General features: G+C 53.9%; 7 protein-coding genes across 7 annotated transcripts; 3 read left to right on the forward strand and 4 right to left on the reverse strand.

Moving 5' to 3' along the window:
* Positions 1-5: 5 nt before the first annotated feature.
* CABS01_12857 (uncharacterized protein) lies at positions 6-764 on the reverse strand (the record flags this gene model as incomplete). The annotated part of the gene is made up of 1 exon (XM_060546209.1): positions 6-764. The coding sequence occupies one exon, from the start codon at positions 762-764 to the stop codon at positions 6-8; it is 759 nt and encodes a 252-aa protein (XP_060395598.1).
* Positions 765-2,286: 1,522 nt separating this feature from the next.
* On the reverse strand, positions 2,287-2,865 carry CABS01_12858 (LysM domain-containing protein; the record flags this gene model as incomplete). The annotated part of the gene is made up of 1 exon (XM_060546210.1): positions 2,287-2,865. One exon carries the CDS (start codon positions 2,863-2,865, stop codon positions 2,287-2,289), a length of 579 nt encoding a protein of 192 aa, XP_060395599.1.
* Positions 2,866-4,996: 2,131 nt separating this feature from the next.
* Positions 4,997-6,673, forward strand: CABS01_12859 (fungal cellulose binding domain-containing protein; the record flags this gene model as incomplete). Its single annotated transcript, XM_060546211.1, has 7 exons — positions 4,997-5,159; positions 5,220-5,540; positions 5,601-5,730; positions 5,784-6,143; positions 6,212-6,246; positions 6,301-6,390; positions 6,471-6,673. The coding sequence occupies 7 exons, from the start codon at positions 4,997-4,999 to the stop codon at positions 6,671-6,673; spliced, it is 1,302 nt and encodes a 433-aa protein (XP_060395600.1).
* A 318-nt stretch (positions 6,674-6,991) lies between these two features.
* CABS01_12860 (short-chain dehydrogenase) lies at positions 6,992-7,855 on the reverse strand (the record flags this gene model as incomplete). Its single annotated transcript, XM_060546212.1, has 2 exons — positions 6,992-7,513; positions 7,577-7,855. 2 exons carry the CDS (start codon positions 7,853-7,855, stop codon positions 6,992-6,994), a joined length of 801 nt encoding a protein of 266 aa, XP_060395601.1.
* Positions 7,856-8,543: 688 nt separating this feature from the next.
* On the reverse strand, positions 8,544-11,468 carry CABS01_12861 (beta-xylosidase; the record flags this gene model as incomplete). Its single annotated transcript, XM_060546213.1, has 8 exons — positions 8,544-8,765; positions 8,868-9,181; positions 9,240-9,882; positions 9,933-10,037; positions 10,091-10,455; positions 10,758-10,846; positions 10,994-11,238; positions 11,307-11,468. The coding sequence occupies 8 exons, from the start codon at positions 11,466-11,468 to the stop codon at positions 8,544-8,546; spliced, it is 2,145 nt and encodes a 714-aa protein (XP_060395602.1).
* A 640-nt stretch (positions 11,469-12,108) lies between these two features.
* Positions 12,109-14,252, forward strand: CABS01_12862 (uncharacterized protein; the record flags this gene model as incomplete). Its single annotated transcript, XM_060546214.1, has 5 exons — positions 12,109-12,201; positions 12,342-12,861; positions 12,920-13,212; positions 13,286-13,404; positions 13,457-14,252. The coding sequence occupies 5 exons, from the start codon at positions 12,109-12,111 to the stop codon at positions 14,250-14,252; spliced, it is 1,821 nt and encodes a 606-aa protein (XP_060395603.1).
* Positions 14,253-16,676: 2,424 nt separating this feature from the next.
* On the forward strand, positions 16,677-17,906 carry CABS01_12863 (short-chain dehydrogenase; the record flags this gene model as incomplete). The annotated part of the gene is made up of 3 exons (XM_060546215.1): positions 16,677-17,019; positions 17,155-17,536; positions 17,609-17,906. 3 exons carry the CDS (start codon positions 16,677-16,679, stop codon positions 17,904-17,906), a joined length of 1,023 nt encoding a protein of 340 aa, XP_060395604.1.
* Positions 17,907-17,936: the final 30 nt, after the last annotated feature.

The following is a 17,936-nucleotide window of genomic DNA, read 5'->3' on the forward strand; positions in this document are numbered from 1 at the left end:
ACAGATCATCCACGCGTGACTTGGTCTATCCATACGTCGCCGTCACAGCCCAAGGTTGCCAGATGAAAGGAAGGGGGTGTGAGTGAGTGTGTGTGTTTGGGGGGCGGATGAGGATGTTTGACTGGTGGAAGGGGGGGTAACCCCAAGCAGCCAAAGTACATCAAGGCGAGGGAGACCATACCAAGGGGAGAGAAGCGCACAAACACTGGCGCCGAATTGTGATGGTGCCCCGTGTGTGGGAGGAGGAGGAGGAGGAGTGTGAGCAACACAAGCAGCATGAGCCAGAGGCAAGGCAGAGGCGAGAGGCGAGAGGCGAGAAGTGAGAGAGAGTGAGAGAGACAGAGCAAAGTAAATGGTAGGCCCAGCCGCCTGGTGCAACGCTGCGACGTGGAGGGTGGGCAGATGAGTGACGCAAGCATGGGCTGGTATCGCATTGAACAGAGACAATTCAGAGACCATTCTCTGGCTGAGAGATGCCCAACTCCAAGGAGTTGCTCTCCGAAGAACATGCCACATGAGGAGCGAACAAGCAGTTGAATCTGGCCACAGCGAGACGAGTCTGGCGCGATGGAGAGAAGCGCACAGAGATGAAGCCTGAAGAAAGGTGAAGCAGGAAGACACAAACGGCAGACCCTGACCGACCGTGCCGCGTTTTCCCCAGACTTTCTCGGTGCACACACATTCACCATACATACATACTGGTAGAACCTTGGACTCTGCTGAAGACGGAAAAGGAGGGCATGAGGCCACCCCACACGAACCATCCAGGTCCAGCCATGTTTATCTTTCAGTCTGTGTCCTTTCGGATTGTTCACTTCTTTGCTTCTACAATTCCTCACTTTATAAACTCTCTCACTTCCATCGCATGAACAGCCTCTACCAAGAGCTGTGTCGGACTATGTTGCCCTGCTCACTCACCTGTCTACACACCGACGGATAGCGGGGACGGAACAGGGGGTACCAGGCAAACACTCCACTGAAAGTAGGAAGATGAGCAGCGCCGGAGACGGGAAGGGAGGGGGCCTCGAGCCTAGAGAGCAGACGAGCACGACGGGGAAGCAACGCAAGAGGAGAGGGGGACGAATGGGGGGAAAGGGAATTGCAGCGACGGGGAGCCGTGTTGTGGGGCGAAGTGGAGACCCGCTCAGTGGGTGCTCCACAGCGTCCCACTTCCCCAGACGCTGTAATTCTGGGGAAAGGGCAGCGCTAAACCCTTCCAACGTACGAGCGCCAGAGAAAGCCCCTCTCCTTCTTACGAATTGCACCTTCCGAGTAGGTTAGCAGCCTCTCAGTCCCCTTTTCGCCCCCTCAGTGGGCACGATACCCGTCGGCAACCAGCACATCACCGTTGGTCCACCCTGTAAGATTTGCTTCCTTGACAATGTCTTTCCAATTGATCTCAATTAACGCGAGAAACACTGAGAGATTGAGGTTTCATCGCCGCCGTATCTAGTTTCGTGCAATTCTTATCTAGCTGGTCCCCTTTCGACTAGAATTGGCCATCAAAAGCGGCGACGCCAGGCACACGACCACCGCCAAATAACCACTACAAGCGGAGCTGAGACGGGAATGTCTGGGGAAGAGACCGGTACTTGGTGCAAGGTACCCGACAGTGGGCCCGGGTGTGCGCCGGTACATCCGAAAGATGTAGCTTCTCCAGCCCGTGCTAACAAATACGGCTCAGCCCCCAGCCCTCGCACCGAATCGGGTCAAGCGGCAAACTCCCTTCCTGCCCTTGGCAAAAGTAAGTATGTACATACTGCGTAGTGCCCCTCCGGCCTGCCAACCTGGGGAAGCTCCGCTCACGATGTCCAAAATGGCTTGGGCTCTGCGGATGCGATAAGCCTTCCTTATCCAACCTGCCCTATCCGAGGTCACTTGCATGTGATGGTGAGTGCCTGGCGACTTGCTTCTCGATGCCTAACCAACATGTCTAGCAATCCAACGTCGTGTCTTGTTGTTTCTTATCCAAGTATCACAGGCTGCATCACTTTTCTCAATCTCAGAGCATCGTGTCGATTCCACGAAGCTAACGTTCAATGGCAGCGCAGGCCACAATCTAGCCCTCCGCGGTCCACACCTCTCAGAGACCAGTCTGAGAAGCCAGCGTCGAGCTCGACCAAATCTAACCATGAAAACCCAGAAACAAACTAACGTACCAAGGATAAGAGGTACAAGAACAAAACGACAAAAAATGAGTATTCCTCCTTGACGGGGTATCCAGCAGCAAGCGTACATCCGCAATCCTCATTCCAAAGAGAACGCCGTCCTACTAACCCAACGACCTTACCCTAGGGTAGGCATGCAAATAAAGCTCCCAGGAATCAGCTTATCGCAATCCAACCCCTCGTTCGCCTTGAGCAAATCCTCAATCGTCATCTTCTGGCCCTCAGCAATAGCCCAACACGTATTCCCAATCTCAATCTTATACGGCACCGCCAGCCCACCGCACTGCGGCACCGCAACCTCTTCCTCCTCCGCCCCGCCCGAAGACGACGACGGCGTACGGTAAAGCCACCACGTCAGAACGAGCAGAAAAAGCCCAATCAGCACAAAGAAGTTGAGAAGCGGCCTCATCTCGTGCCTCCACCCTTTTCTATCGTCCCACGGGTTCCGTCGTCGGTTGAGCTCGCCGCCGCCGCCGCCCGGCATAAAGGGCTCGGCTTCTTCGGCGCCCACGGCGGCGTTGGACGAGGCGCCCGAGACTTGGGTGAGTTGGCCGTATTGAGCGCCGGGCGCGCCTTCCCAGTAGCTTCCGTCTGCGTCCTGGTAGGTGTAGATTTGGGTGTCGGCGTCGTAGCCTACGCGGCGCATGCCGTGCGGGAGACGTTCCTCGTCTGTGTCGAGATGGGAGAAGCGTGACATTTTGGTGGTGGGTTACTGGAGAGGCCTTGTAGATAGTGATGGGATCGAGACAGGTCGGTGTATCGTGACGACAGGGGGGCAATAAGTAAGTATGTATTGGGCAGGTAGTATTTAGAGTTGTCAAACGTCGTTTCGGTCGGAGGATAAAATAAGAAAGAGTTGGATTGTAATATGGAAATGGGCAGCGGGACAGCACTATAGAGTAGGACGGAGGATGGAGGCAGCTCAGGGGCGGATGATCCAGTTGAGGCTGTGCACACCGCGTCATCGTCCCGCTTCTCGTCTTATGTCATCAGGGTCCGAGTGTGGCGCCAAGCTGTCCCCGCAAACTGGGCCGTGCACCTTCCCGCCTTCCCGCGTCAGCAGAAGGCAACACCATAATACCTTTCTTCCTTCCTTGAGCATCCCGTCGTCTTTTTGATAACATCGTTTGTGTAAGATTGCTGTCGACGACGGGCTTTCTTCGAATTTGTCGGGGATACAAGTAAAAAAGATGAGTTACTCAATTGACTGAGATACATTTAGGCAAATAAAGAAGTTATGTTCTAGATCATATAAGAATAATACACTTAAGCATAACGCTGGTCAACCCCAAAAATAGTTCACCACCAGTGTGACTACATCTCTTGGTGCTCATGCTTGGTTTGAACTCGTAACTTCTAGTGAAATCGTAGCTTGATTTTCTGATATATATATATGTATATATATATATGTAAGAGGCTCGCCTCCAACCACCCCGCCAAACAGCAGTTTGACCTGGCCTCACAAGCCTGTGGTGCGCCTGCTGCCGTTGGTGACAGAAATCGAGTCGAGGAGGGACATATGCCTTGCTCGTGTATTCTAGTCAGATGCGTGTTCGCTAAACACCCAGCTGGTTGGGAAAGTAATTGGATAAAGTTTGGCAGGCACTTTCACATAGGCCTTCTCTAACAACCACTTTACGTTCATCACCGGTCGGTTAGTGAGAAGCATAGGTGGTAAGATATAAAAGCGGAGGTATGCGTACTCGGGTTCATTGATTATAAGAGACAATGATGTCCACTCATATTAGAAAAGTTGAACTCCAGCTTCTCCAAAACATCGACCGGCCTTGTGCGTTTTAGATCCAATCAAGTAGGTTTGTGCAATTCCCTGAATTGTCGAATCTGGGCTAAGGTGTAAGCACAAGAGACTTACAAACAATAACATTTCTCTCTGAAAGCCGGATTTTCGGCTTGTTTCTCCTGCTAACTACCTAAGACAAATGGCACTTTGTGCTCTCAATCGAGTCCGTTGGAGACGACTATCGGCGTGGCCAATGTCCATTAGCGGGGTCAACGCCGGCGAGTTTGTTCGAATGCGGGTTGCGGCGGACGACGCTCCGCCGTTGCAGCCCCATACGTCGAGGCGGAACTTACACCAAGAAAGGCAACCTGCCTCATTCTTGTTTTTTCCTTTAATTTTCTTTGCTTTACGGAATAGCTAGACCAGAATGTCTCGCCACTGGCCTCGCTATCGCTTCTCATCACATACGGCGATTGACCAATTACTATGGTGGCTGTCAATAAACCTCTTCACCACTTACACGCTGAGATGACCGCGTAGTGGATCGACGGGATTCGCAACCGTAGATCGTGGGTGTCTGGCTCCCGGTAGTCCCGTCTGAGGCATCCATTATGTCCGTCCAAAGCATGCAACACGACGCAGAAACCTAGCTGTACCGGCCCCGTCGGCCCACCCGTTACCAGAGCTGAACTGAATCCTACATCTGTCTGCCCGTTCCTGCGGCCCTGCCTCTCCACATTGTCTCCTTCCTAGATATCCATCCCCTCGATTTGCGGAGCAGACTAGTCCATAGTCGATCCAGGGACCCAGGCTCCATGAGACATGGGCATATCCGCCCGTGTTCCCGAGACGCTATTGATGGAATTTCAGATGTCTCTACACGACAAGCCTTTCTTGAACAGGGGCGCCATGGAAGACGTCGATCCGGCGAGGCGGTTCCGGATATTGACAGCTCTATTGAAGCGGAGTCGGGCTCTGGAACCCTCGTGAATACAAATATGGGTGACCATCCCACCGGTTCGACACAAAAGAAACACCAGTCTATCTCTCCTTATAATCACCGCCCATCATCGACCGAATCTTCAAGATGAAGTCCGCAGTCGCTGGTGCCCTCGCCCTCGCGGCCGCCGTCTCAGCACAAGCGCCCCTATATGGCCAATGCGGGGGCCAGGGCTGGACTGGGGCAACGACCTGCGTTTCCGGCTCAGTCTGCACGTACAGCAACCAGTGGTACTCGCAGTGTCTGCCCGGTATGTTTCTCTCCAATAAACTTTGCTACGAGAAAGCAAAAGATTGACCAGCATCACCAGGCTCCGCCGCGACGACGACTTCCCGGTCCAGCACCCTCGCGACCTCGACCCGCGCGGCAACCACCTCGTCCGTCGGCGCAACGTCCCGGACGTCCTCGGCCACGACCCCGCCCAGCACCGGCTTCCCCAAGGCCGTCGGCACCAAGTTCAGCATCGACGGCGTGGCGAAGTACTACCCCGGTACCAACTGCTACTGGTGCAGTTTCCTCACCAACGCGGCCGATGTGGACCTTGTCCTGGGTCATCTCAAGACCTCTGGTCTCCGGATCCTTCGTATTTGGGGTTTCAACGACGTCAACACGATTCCCCAGTATGATAACTGTATGAAGCATTCCCAAGCTTTCTTAGGGTTTGTCTTGTAGGAAGCTAATGAGTGAACAGGGTTCCAGTACCTGAGTGCGTCGGGTTCGCAAATCAACACTGGCGAGAACGGTCTCGGACGCCTGGACACCGTCGTCGCTTCAGCTGAGAAGAACGGCATCAAGCTCATCATCAACTTTGTCAACAACTGGTAAGTTGCTCCTCCAAACACCCCTTCAAGGCACCTATCTGATGCAGTCCCAGGAACGACTATGGCGGAATCAACGCCTACGTCAACGCCTTCGGAGGCGACCACAACGGCTGGTACACCAACACGGCGGCCCAGACGCAGTACCTCAAGTACGTCCAGACCGTGGTCAACCGGTACAAGGCCTCGCCCGCCATCTTCGCGTGGGAGCTGGCCAACGAGCCCCGCTGCCAGGGCTGCGCGACCTCCGTCATCTACAACTGGGCAAAGTCCACGTCGGCCTACGTCAAGTCACTGGATCCTAACCACATGGTGACGCTCGGCGATGAGGGTATGGGTCTACCTGGAGACACTTCGTACCCCTATCAGTATGGTGAGGGAACGGATTGGGTTGGTTTGCTGAACATTACTACCTTGTATGTTGCCCCCCTGAATATCGTCTCCGTGGTGGTGGCTGTGATGCTGATGTTTGATCTGTGTTTAGGGACTTTGGAACGTTCCACTTCTATCCTAACTCATGTTAGTCCACCTGCAATAATGAGGTATCATCGAAAGGTCACTGACGTGTTATAGGGAGCGTTGGATACGACACTGGCGCCAAGTGGGTAGCCGACCACGCAAAGGCCTGCGTTGCCGCAAACAAGCCCTGCTTCTTTGAAGAATGTAAGTCATAACCTAGATGCAGAAACTTCGTGAAGAAGCAAATGAGGTGAACTAAACTGATACAAATCTTCAAATCACAGACGGCGCGCCATCCGACCACTGCACGATCGAGAGACCATGGCAGATCGCCTCGGTCGCCACCGCGGGCATGGCCGGCGACGCTTTCTGGCAGCTGGGAGATACCATTAGCACCGGACAGTCGCACAATGACGGTAACACCATTTACTACGGTACCGACGAGTGGACTTGCTTGGTCACCAACCACGTCGCCGAGACCAACTAGATGTGGCAGTTTGGTTCTTGTGGCAAGATATGGCGCTTGGCCTCTATAGCAGAGTTGCTGATTTCTAGCTGAATCCATAAATAGCCTTCAGTTCGTTGTATATATTGAGCGAAGGATTTGAGAAGTTTGGAGTTTTGCGAGGAGCGAAGCTGCCTACTTTATGAGAAGAATCCGTGCTTATATCTCAAGATTGAGATCCATTCTATTCGAGAGTTTGTAATTATAAGCCATGGTACAAGTGCCTTCACATATCTTTGTGTCAAAAATACGAATACAACAGCCATCAAACCCTCCCCAAGCCAGGAACCCCTCATAGACCTAAGCCTCTTTAATATTCGTCCTCAAAAGATCCTTCTCGACGATAACATCCTTCCACGAAAGCAACTCGGGGACATCCCAATTCACCCACACCATCCGCCCATTCAGAAACGCCGCCTCCTCCGAAGCACTCCACACTTCAAAGTCTCCCGCTAATTTCCTGTTCGTCATCTTTCGCTTCAGCCCAGACTTGACCAGCAAGGCCGTCTGCACTGCGCCAGGGTGAACAGAGATAACGCACGCCTCGGACGCCGGGGCATCGTCCGTAATAACCTGCGCCAGGCGCAGCATGGCAGCTTTACTCGCGCCGTAGCTGCTCATACCGGGGATACGAAATTCATACGCAGCCTTCGTGTTGATGTTGATTATAACCCCAGGCTTCTCGTCCTCCGCCCCAGTCTGCAAGCCTCTGCGACGGCGGAGGTACGTCTGCGTCATAAGCGCCGTTCTAAATACAGTAGTCGTGGACCCCTGCCACCAATCCTTCAAATCCGCGTCGACGAAGCTCACTGGTGCGGAGAGCTACCCGGCATTATTAACAAGAACATCGGGGGAGCGTTCTGGGCTTGCAAAGAGGGATGCTACGTGGTCTGGGGAAGAGACGCTTCCCACGTGAAGGGAGAATTCTAGGTCGGGGGACTCTGCGCGGAGGGCGGCTGCTGTCTGGTGGAGGGTGGACTCGGTGCGGCCGGTGAGGATGAGTTTTGCGGCGTTGGCTTGGGCGAAGCTGCGGGCTGTGGATGCGCCTATGCCGGAGCCGCCTCCGGTTATGAGGACTTTTTGGTTGGTGAATTGGGTATGGAGGGTGTTAGGGGAGATTTCGGAGTAGGGTTCGTAGTGTTCTGTCTTGATGAAGGATGCCATGGTGATGGGGTGGCTCTATGATGTGGCTTTCTTTCCTGCAAAGAAAAGAAATAGAACGATAATGTGTTTATGGCGATCTATTTTCGTGGAGTGTTTCTTGAAGAAAGCGCACTACTTGGCCTGCCGGGTAGAAGACATCGACTTCATACTTGATCAAAATCCTTTCAAGGAACGGAACGCAGGTATACTCGTCTCACTTGATGTTCACTTAAAGTTGTGGCTTACCAAGCACAGTAGCTACGTCCTCCAGCCGTTAGAGCAGCATACAATAGGATGCATCACTACAATGGGAATGCTAAGACGGCGTTTTCAGAAGCTCAAGACTGTAGCTCTCGGACTGTTGGAAAGCAAACTGCAACGTGGTTTTGAGTCGCACTCGCGATTCTGCATAGCAAGTGGCGTCGAGGTTGAGGAGGTCCGAAGGGAGGTTCCATGTCTCTGCAGCTCTTGCATGTGTTGAGATGAGTTTACTTCAAACTCAAAAGAACCCGGGATGAAATCCAGGCCTTCGTGTTTAAGGATGTGTAAGGGGGATTCAGCATGCCCCAGGCTAGGCTGTATCAAGTTCACAAAGCCTTTCATTGGCTGTTCATTCCTTAAGGCTCTAGACCAGCTGGTATCCGACGGAAGTGAGCCATTGAAGAAGGGCTGGAAAGATTTGCCAACCTTGGCATCTTATTAAATTGACTCAAATTTCTAGGATCTCAATGTCTGTGAAATCTGAAGGATCCAGCACCGGTTCACTCTGCCCGAATGAGTAAATCCCGTACATGACGCCACAGAAAGCACCTCCTACGGGAGGAAAGACAGTCAATGCCTCCGACTTGAATATCCTGGTCGTCGTAATCCCATCGACCGAGAGACTCATCTCATAGTCGGAGGACCTCGCCGTGATGGACAGCTTTACCGGCTGATCTAAATTAAGGGCGGGTATTGCAGAATCCAGCAGAGGGTGTGCCACCTTTTAACATTAGAAAGAACGCCGAAAGCTATAAAGCGGCTTAGAACGTACCTTGAGCTTGTTGACCTTGCCCGTAGGCTCCCTCGTGATGATTGTCGGGACGGCGGGTCCTCCATCTTGTGGTTGAACTGCGCCAATGCCAATGGTGGCGTAGGAGTACTGACTCCACCATATGGTAACGCCAGATTCGTACCCTACCCGACTAGGTTTGAAGAGCATTGTAGCTTTGAAGGTCTCGCTATATGAAGTCTGCTTCCTCAAAATCATCGCCGGCGATTCGGGACTATTGAGATCAAAGCAGTTCCCGTAGAGCCTCAGGTAGCCGGGACGTTCTGTCAGGCTATGGCAGGGCTTGATAGGCGTATCTAGAAAGATGAAATCAGCTTCAGCTTTGAAAGCAGTGCTCGCGACCACCCAACTCACTCTTGTGATACCAGCCAATTTCCAGGGATGATCTGGACAGGTCTGCCTTCCACTTGACTCCATCAGCATCAGCGACGGCGGCCTTCTCAATCGCTTCCCTGCCGACGGTCTGGAGTGCGATATTGCGACCCTTATTGAAGACGGGCCAATCATCCACCCAGCCAACCTGCACCAGGAACGTCTCTCGACCCATCTGCGGCTCAAGATATTCATCCCCAGCCTTCACAGGCCTGACACCAAGTAGCACGGCCCACCAATTGCCATTGCCATCATGAAAGACATCGCAGTGGCCGGTCCTTTGCACCTCCTCCTCGGGCCCGTTATACCACAGAGCCTTACCCTGCCCCTCCCACGGCCCGTATGGCCCCGTCTGACTTCTGAAAACCCACTCTTGGTGGCCGGCTTCTGTGCCGCCTTCGGCGGTAAAGAGGTAGTAGTACTCTCCCCGGCGGATGATGTGTGATCCTTCTGCGATTCCGTGTGGGGATTCACGGATCACTTGCGGCGGGGTGAGGGTCCTACCTGTAGAAATGTCGATTTCTGAAATGTGAATGGCAAAGTCTTTTAGTTTGAGGCCTGGGGTTCGCTTTCCCATGCGGACTGTTGTTGAGAGATAGACCTTTCCGTCGTCGTCCCAGAAGAGCTGGAATTGCGATCAGCTGTGCCCGTGTTTTGGTCGAACTGAGCACTCACATCTTGATCAAATCCGGGATTGTCAAAGTATACGGGATCTGACCAGGAGTTTTCATCCCAGATATTATCTGTCCAAACATAGAATCCCCTAGGGAAGATGCGCTCCTATGCATTCTCATAAGCAGTGCCTCAAAATTGTAGGCATGGTCTTTGCTCACATCATTCGTGGGTCGATATCTCTGAAAGAGCCCGTTGGCGAGATACCAGCGCTTCTCCTGAGGCCGATAGCGCAGCGTGCTCGCCCAACTTCCGGCGCCTGGCTCGACGGTTCTCAGCTCGATCTGGCTTCTGCGTGTGAGTGCGTGCCCGATGAGCTTCCAGTTGATGAGATCCGTTGAGGTGTATATAGCACAACCTGGGAAGTATTCAAAGGTGGAAGTAGATAGGAAATACGTCGTCGGGGTTGAGTCTGTTGCCGGAACTACGCAGATTGTTGGGTCTGGATTGAAGCCCGGGATTATGGGGTTGAGGAAGATTGGTCCATCTTCATGAGAGGTCATTTTGACGATCTCTGATGGTATGTCTAAGGTAGGATGGCAGTGCCAAGAATAGAATTGCAGTTGGTTGAAGAGCCCCTAAGTGTGTGACTTGGAAGCCTTCCAAACAACAGCTCGTTGGTCCTTGTCGGTCCTCGTTGGTTGTCGCCGGCGGTCGAGCTCGGCTTAAGTTTCTCCAGCAATCAAAGATCGCCCCCGGCCGGAGGATGCGATCTCCACTTTGCAGGTGGAGTCCATCGCCGCCGCTCGACACGGCCGAAGGTGCCGACGATACCAGTCCGCCGGCGTGATGCAGCATTCACAAATTGATATCAATAATCATTCAAACCAGCCTTCCGAGCGGGGGCAGATATCTTTCCTTCTCCGTCTCCGAATTGCATCTGAGTCACGAGATAGAACGGGACGGCCTGGACGAAGCTATTTGCATTTCGTGGTTTCCGCCTTGCTTTGCACCTTGCATACAACCACACGAAACACAGACTAACGCCAAAATCGAAGCCATCTGAAGCAGTATATACCGTTCACATCGTATCTTTTTGCGCAGTTCCAACAGTCGTCACCCACTTCGCCTTGCGAATACAGAAGAACTCCAGTTTTGGCTTCCACAGCTCGACGCCATCCCCCTCCACGCCCTGTACGTCATCCATCGTCCCGGACGTGACGGCGATCCGGCCGGGATCCTTTTCGCTGACGACGAACAGCGAAGAGCCGCAGGCGCCGCAGAAAGAGCGCTCCAGCGAGTTGCCCGAGTTGGACGTCCCAGCCTTGTAGACCTTGATCTTCTTCTCCGGGTCTTCGACGGTGAGGTTCTGTAAAATTTGGATAATTGGTTAGTAATTGATAGCTAGGATCTTGGAGTGCGGGCATCTTATCGTACCTTTGTCTCTACTAAGCTGTTCGCGCCAAAGGACGAACCCGTAAATTTGCGGCAGCTGTTGCAGTGGCAGACAACTCCGAATCCGAATCCGCCGGCAACGGTGTACTTGACCGAGCCGCAGAGGCAGCCGCCGGTGATATTCGTTGGCGTCTGACCGGCCATGATTGTCATTGAGGTTCAAAGTGAATGTAATTGATCACGGACGCTTGATGGCGAAAGAATGAACGCAAATGTCGTGATGCGGAATTCATTTTCTATTATAGAAACCCAGTTCTCTGTTTCTAGGGTGTAAAAACTGTCAAAAAAGCCAGGTTCATCTCGCATCTTCCATCCCGTCTCACCGCCGGGGATACTCCCACCCACAGACCGTGTCTTGTCCCGCAGGCAGCCTTTTCATGCAAGTAAGCGCCGCCAGCTGGTGTCGATCTATCCAAAGGCCGACGCCTCACAGTAACGGAAACAAATCGTCAAATCGTACGTGACCTTCGTGAGACACAAAATGAGGGGGGGAGAGTCGGCGCTGAATGCATCAAAATGCATCAATCCGAAAAGGGACAAATGAGGCAGAGCAAACAATGTGTTGAGAGAATGTCAAAAGCGCCCTGTTGGTTCAGGTGCTCGTCCACTCATCTTATCCCGTACTATCTCTCAATCGAGACATGGACCTATATCTCATTCAGCTCTCAGCCGTGGCTGAATTGAGGGCGTGTCAGTGGTTCAAAGGCCGGATCTAGTGCTTCGCTCCCCTCTCACTTTTGCTTCATCTTCAACATACTGAGCTGAGTATCATGAATCGAGTATCATGGCCTCTGAATCGTCAAAGCCGCCGACCGCCGCGAAGAGACGGGCGAGGCTCCAGAAATCGTGCACCGAGTGTCAAAGGCGGAAGCAGAAGGTGAGTTGACCAAAAGTCCAACACTGATCAACACCAAGTCACCCGCTATGTAACGGTATTACATGCCCAGGAACGACCCGAACCTGATCATTTGAATCCCATCGAGTTCATGCAAGACTGAAAGAATGGACATGTCATAGTGCATAATACGACAGCCCGAGACGCAGTGCGTCAACTGCTCGAGGCGTTTCCCTCCTGTGGAGTGTACCATTGTCCAACTTGGGCCATGTCTCCCGAAACCCGTGTACGAGACACAGGTCCTCACCTTTGACCTATCCTCGCTTCCCTCGAAATCAGGGAAGCAGGCAGAGGTAACCTCACACGGTCCATGTGCCACTTCATTACCCGGTATCGCGTCTCTGGGCTTACCGGGTCGACTTCCCGTTCGAAATCGGTGCAGGGAACAGCTCAGGTCGAGGTGCCTTGCGACTCATGATCACGCAAGCCACGGGGGAGACTGCTGTGAGGGCCATCGAGAAGAGGAGAGGGCCGTATTGGAGAGCAAGACTCGCGCCAACCTCTTTCTCGATGGAGATGGGGATCCCCAGGCCTTCTTTCACAATGGCATAGCATCCATCGGTGGCATCCTCACGGAAGTTACAACCCTTCACGGCATGCCACTCCCGGAAGGTCCCAGAACGACGGAGCTTCTACATTTCTGTAAGATCGCCAGTATCATCACCCTTGGAGTATTGGTAGCTGACGAGACCGCCCGCAGACGTCCAATTCGTCGCACCTAACATGGTATCGATTGACGGTCAGAGCCAGCCGCCCGTGTTCCTCAAAGAGGTCCTGCCGTGGATGCTGCAATCCCCTCTGTTTCCCAATATCGGCATCCTCATGTCCTCGATGACCCAGTCGCTTGCGCGAGGGACGGAAGTGGCAAAGAGCCCCGAGTCGCTCGCCCTAAAGTCCTGGGTGCTGTCAATGATAGCGGACTACATGCGGCGACCGTTCGACGCTATCGCGGTTGAGATGGTCCGGTGCATTGTAAATCTTGTCGTCATGGAGGTGAGTGAAGCGTCTTGTCCCGGTGACAGCTTTGTGAACCATTCTCAACTGGAAGCTGATTGTCTTCTCAAAGTGGTTTTGGGGAGCCGACGAGAGCATGTTTGCTCACATGAGAGGCATCAAGCGCATGATTAAACTCCGTAAAGGCATGCGAGGGCTGAGAGATGTAGTAGGCGAATCGATCATAATTCTGTAAGTGAGTTCGTATCAAGTCATAAAAAGTTATGCTCATGCCATCCAAAAGGACTGATTATGAGATTGCGTGTGCCTTTGAGACGGATCTCTACTGGTTGGAAAATGATCCAGCCCGTGACGAGGAGATACCCGTCCCGACAACATGGCCAGACTGTTATGACAGCCCCTTACTGGCGCCCGCACCGCGATTCGAGAGTATCGCAGAGAAGCTCGGCATCTGCAGCGCGACGGCCAATATTCTAGACGACGTGCGGTTCCTCACAGATTCCGTCACATCGGCATCGGCGAGGGCGTCGGCGTCGAGGAAATCAAAGATTCGATCAACCGCATCGTGGCTATACGGAAAGCTGCGGGAACAAGGCACAGCAACGGCAGCAACGAGACCCACACAAGTCGCCTCCTCCCCCTCCACCGAAAAGGAACGGATCCTCGAGACTGTCAGGATCGCCGCCGTGATTTACAGCTGGTCCATCAAGTCTCTGAGCCAGATTTCGCGGTTCGACGACGCTGATATGCTCCAGGCAGCGTACGCCAGCCTGACGAGCGTGAGCATGACGACGTGGAAGGGGATCCCGGGGATCTTCCTCTGGGTGATGCTGGTGGCGGCCCCGAACGCTGCGGCGGATGCCAAGGGCAGATTCGTGAGGAGGAAGATGGCCGTGACGGGGCTATCGATCGGGTTCGAGGACTTTGCGCTGGGAATATCGTACCTCAAGGCGTTCTGGGGCGTGCAGCGGTGGATCGCCAGGGAAGGGGGCGGCGAGGGCGATGGCGATAGCGGCGCCGGGGTGCAGAGGCTGGAGGATAAGTGGTCTTTTGGGTCATGGCCGGAGGTGTCGGCATAGTTCACGATGGTCCCGAGAGTCACGAGAGCATCAAACACTCGCAGGCTTGCGCGTTGTGTTGTTCTGGCCCCGGGGTACTAGGTTGCGGACTTGCGGTACGGGATAGCCTACGGGATATCCGTACGGAACCGAGCACGGGATAGGGGGAGGATGGGGTGAAGGAGGGGCAAGCTGATCCTGCGGCGTCACGAAGACATCATATGCTTGAATTGTCTGACATTTGAATGATGGGTTTGCTGACCGATCTTTGGGTTTTGCTTCTTCATTTTGTTGGGTTCCAGTTTGTTGGTGGCGCAGGCAGTGAGATACAACACACATGATCACAAATGGCAAATAGTTTGATACTCGTTCTGAGCTTCTGCCACTCTGGTATCAGTGAGTAAAGGCATGGAGTAGGGGTGAGTAGGGACGAGGAGGGATCAAGGAGGGACGAGAAAGGGATGAGCAGCTCGGATTTCCTAAAGGAGCAATCCGGTGGACCGGGACCGCATGCGCAAAGCAACACTGCACTCCGCATTTCTCCCCCGGACGCAGCTGTCTCCCCACCGCTCGAAACTCTCTACCTTGCCGTAGTAGTCTCTGTTTGGTTGACATGCGCAGTCCAAGTGTCTAGCGTGCACAGTAGTAGCTATCTGGATGTGTACCGACGTGTAGGTTTCCGCCGCCCAGGTAAGGTTACTCAGGTATCTGTGAATATTGGTCTGGACTCTGGAAACTCAGAGGCAGGGATGAGAATGGGGGTGGATATGAGTTCTGGACCCTACGTTGCAGTTTAGACCCAGTTTAGGTCCCTAGGTCCCTTGATTTTTTCTGCTCCATTCTCACGAAGCTTCACGATACAACTCTGAGTCTCTGACAGTCTGAGTGCTCAAGCAACAAACATCCGCAGTTCCGTCCCAATAGTGTGGCGGCTGTGGCCAGAAGTGAGTTTGGGAATGAGAAACGAAGCCAAGCCCCACGAAAGCCTTACCAGAGCCCTTTTCAGAAACATAGAGACTGGAGTTCAGACATGTCGGGGGTGTCTCGCAGCCCAACGGGTGGTAGTTGAATCTGCCATTTTCCGTTTCATGCCAGTGAAAACTTGAAAAAAGTGGTGAATCCTGATGTGGTTCTTTCGGTAAACCAACCGATTTTCCGCACCGCGGGCAGCCGGTTGAGTTTCCGCCGCGAGCGGAGGGGTCCAAAGGTGGAGTATTCCCGATTGCCCGCCCCCATGTTCCCATGGCCCCATGTCTCTCTCCTAAGCAAAGACTAGACTCTCACGCGGGAGCGCGTCCAACTGCTTTCCCGGAGCTTTTGGAAGCAGTTTTGGAACCAGGGAACCGGGGGGAGTCCACGCAGAGACACAGAGACACGGGAACACGGGGGCAAGGCGGGGGCGTTCCAATCTCTATTCTGAAATCTGACATCCCGCATGACCTGTCTCGGACATCGCAGACCCATCTTTGAAGGTTCTAGCCCTCGATGAGAGAGAAGTCTGGAGCTCCATTGCTGCACATGCTGCCCATGGCATGCAACGAAACGTACCCGCCGGCGTGGACGAACAAACCTTAGATTTGCAGGTCCCGCAGAGACTCCAACGAGCAGCAAAAAAACAGTGGTGGGAGGGGTTTCCGTTTCTAAGAAAAGATGAGGCGAAGGGAGCTTCGAGCTTGATACCACGCATTAGGTAGACACACTGCAGTAGGTATCTGTTACCGGTAACTTGACGGCACACGAGCGAGCCCGACGTCTCGTCACCAGTCCATTTCCGGAAACGGCAGAGACGATACATACGACCTAGCATAGACAATCCTAGACAGCTCACCATAACGCAAGCTCCCCCTTCAGTCCAATCCCATCCCCTTGTTCCTTCGCCCGCCACGGCCGGCGCTAGCCCGTTGGTTGCTAAAACGGATGCTCATTGTTGCTCGGGATTGCTGATCTTGATCTTGCCATGGGGGGTAATGGACCATGGGCCAAGGGTCATGGCATGACGGGAAGAACTTAGACGGTGAGGGGGTGTGAGAGGCGTGGGAAGCAATGGGACGAGACGTGGGTGCGGGGAAGCTCATCTCATTGGGAAAAGGGTGAAAGGTAGAGCTCGACGATGTATAAGAGGACGACTTCACGATGGTGTCCTAATCACTTAGTCTCTCTTCACTATCACACACACTTTTCATCATCATCACTCCTCTCGTCTTATAGGCAATAAGCAAGCTCTATCAGAGTTCCATTGACTTTCAACTATCAATCCATTTGGTCCAACACACCCTCCCATCTCGGCCCGTCTTAGTCTTCACTAGCATCAACCACCTCCGTCATCAAACTTCTCTCACGGAACCAACCGCATCATCTAGATACCTGAAGAAGCCAAAAAGAAGGCCTCTTCCCTCCCATTCTCCTATCCAGGAACCTCCACCAAAAACACACAGCAGAAGAAAAATGTCTCCCGCAGCTCTCGTTGAAGCCGGCAGCAACATGTCACGGTACCTAACCCGCGTCCGACCACTCCGTCTCATTGGACCTCATCTGACCCCAAGGAAACTTCCCAGACTCGCAGTACAGCCCGTCGAAGCCCCCGTCGTGGCACCCGCGAACCCCCTCGTCGCGCAGGAGAGGAGCTTCAACTCGACCCCCAAGTCCCTCGGCCTCGGCGCCACGACCCCCCAGGTCGCTCGCGGCCTCCCCGAGTTCAGCCTCCAGGGCAAGGTCATTGTCGTCTCTGGCGGCGCGCGCGGACTCGGTCTCACCCAGGCTGAGGCCCTCCTCGAAGCTGGCGCAATAGGTAAAGAATCAACTCTTCTAACAATCTTCAACTCTCTCTCCCTCCCTGTCTTTTTTTTTTTTCAAAGAGAGACATATACTCTATAAATCTGTCATTACACAAATGCAAAGCGCAAGACTAACATTGACCCCGTAGTCCACGCCATCGACCGCCTCCCTACCCCCGACCCCGACTTTGAAAAAGTCGCCCTCCGCGCCACCGCCGAGCTCGGCACCTCGCTCTCCTACCACCAGGTCGACGTCCGCGACGTCGCACAGCTCAACGACATTGTCGAGGGCATCGCCAACCAGCACGGCCGCATGGACGGCCTCATCGCCGCCGCGGGCATCCAGCAGGAGACCCCCGCGCTCGAGTACAAGGCCGAGGACGTCGACCGCATGATGGGCGTCAACGTCACTGGTTCCTTCATGACCGCCCAGGCCGTCGCGCGCCAGATGGTTCGCCTCGGCACCGGCGGCAGCATCGTCTTGATTGCCAGCATGAGCGGTACCGTTGCCAACAGGGGGTTGATCTGCCCGTAAGTCTTATTATACCAACAAACTTGATTTCCATCAAAACAGTATCAAAATGGCTGACACTGGCACTATAGCGCATACAACGCATCCAAGGCCGCCGTCCTGCAGCTCGGTCGTAACCTGGCCGCCGAATGGGGCGCCCACGGCATCCGCGTCAACACCATCTCACCCGGCTACATCGTCACCGCCATGGTCGAGGCGCTCTTCGTGGAGTACCCGGAGCGCAAGGTCGAGTGGCCCAAGCACAACATGCTCAACAGGCTCAGCCAGCCTAGTGAGTACCGCGGTGCCGCCGTGTTCCTGCTCAGCGACGCTAGCAGCTTCATGACGGGCAGCGACCTGCGCATCGACGGCGGACACTGTGCCTGGTAAACACCTCGGGGCTGACTGGACAAAGAAAAA

Source organism: Colletotrichum abscissum (genome assembly GCF_030869225.1).
Source record: "Colletotrichum abscissum strain IMI 504890 chromosome Unknown Scaffold_40.1, whole genome shotgun sequence".
In the NCBI taxonomy this organism is placed as follows: Eukaryota; Fungi; Ascomycota; class Sordariomycetes; order Glomerellales; family Glomerellaceae; genus Colletotrichum; species Colletotrichum abscissum.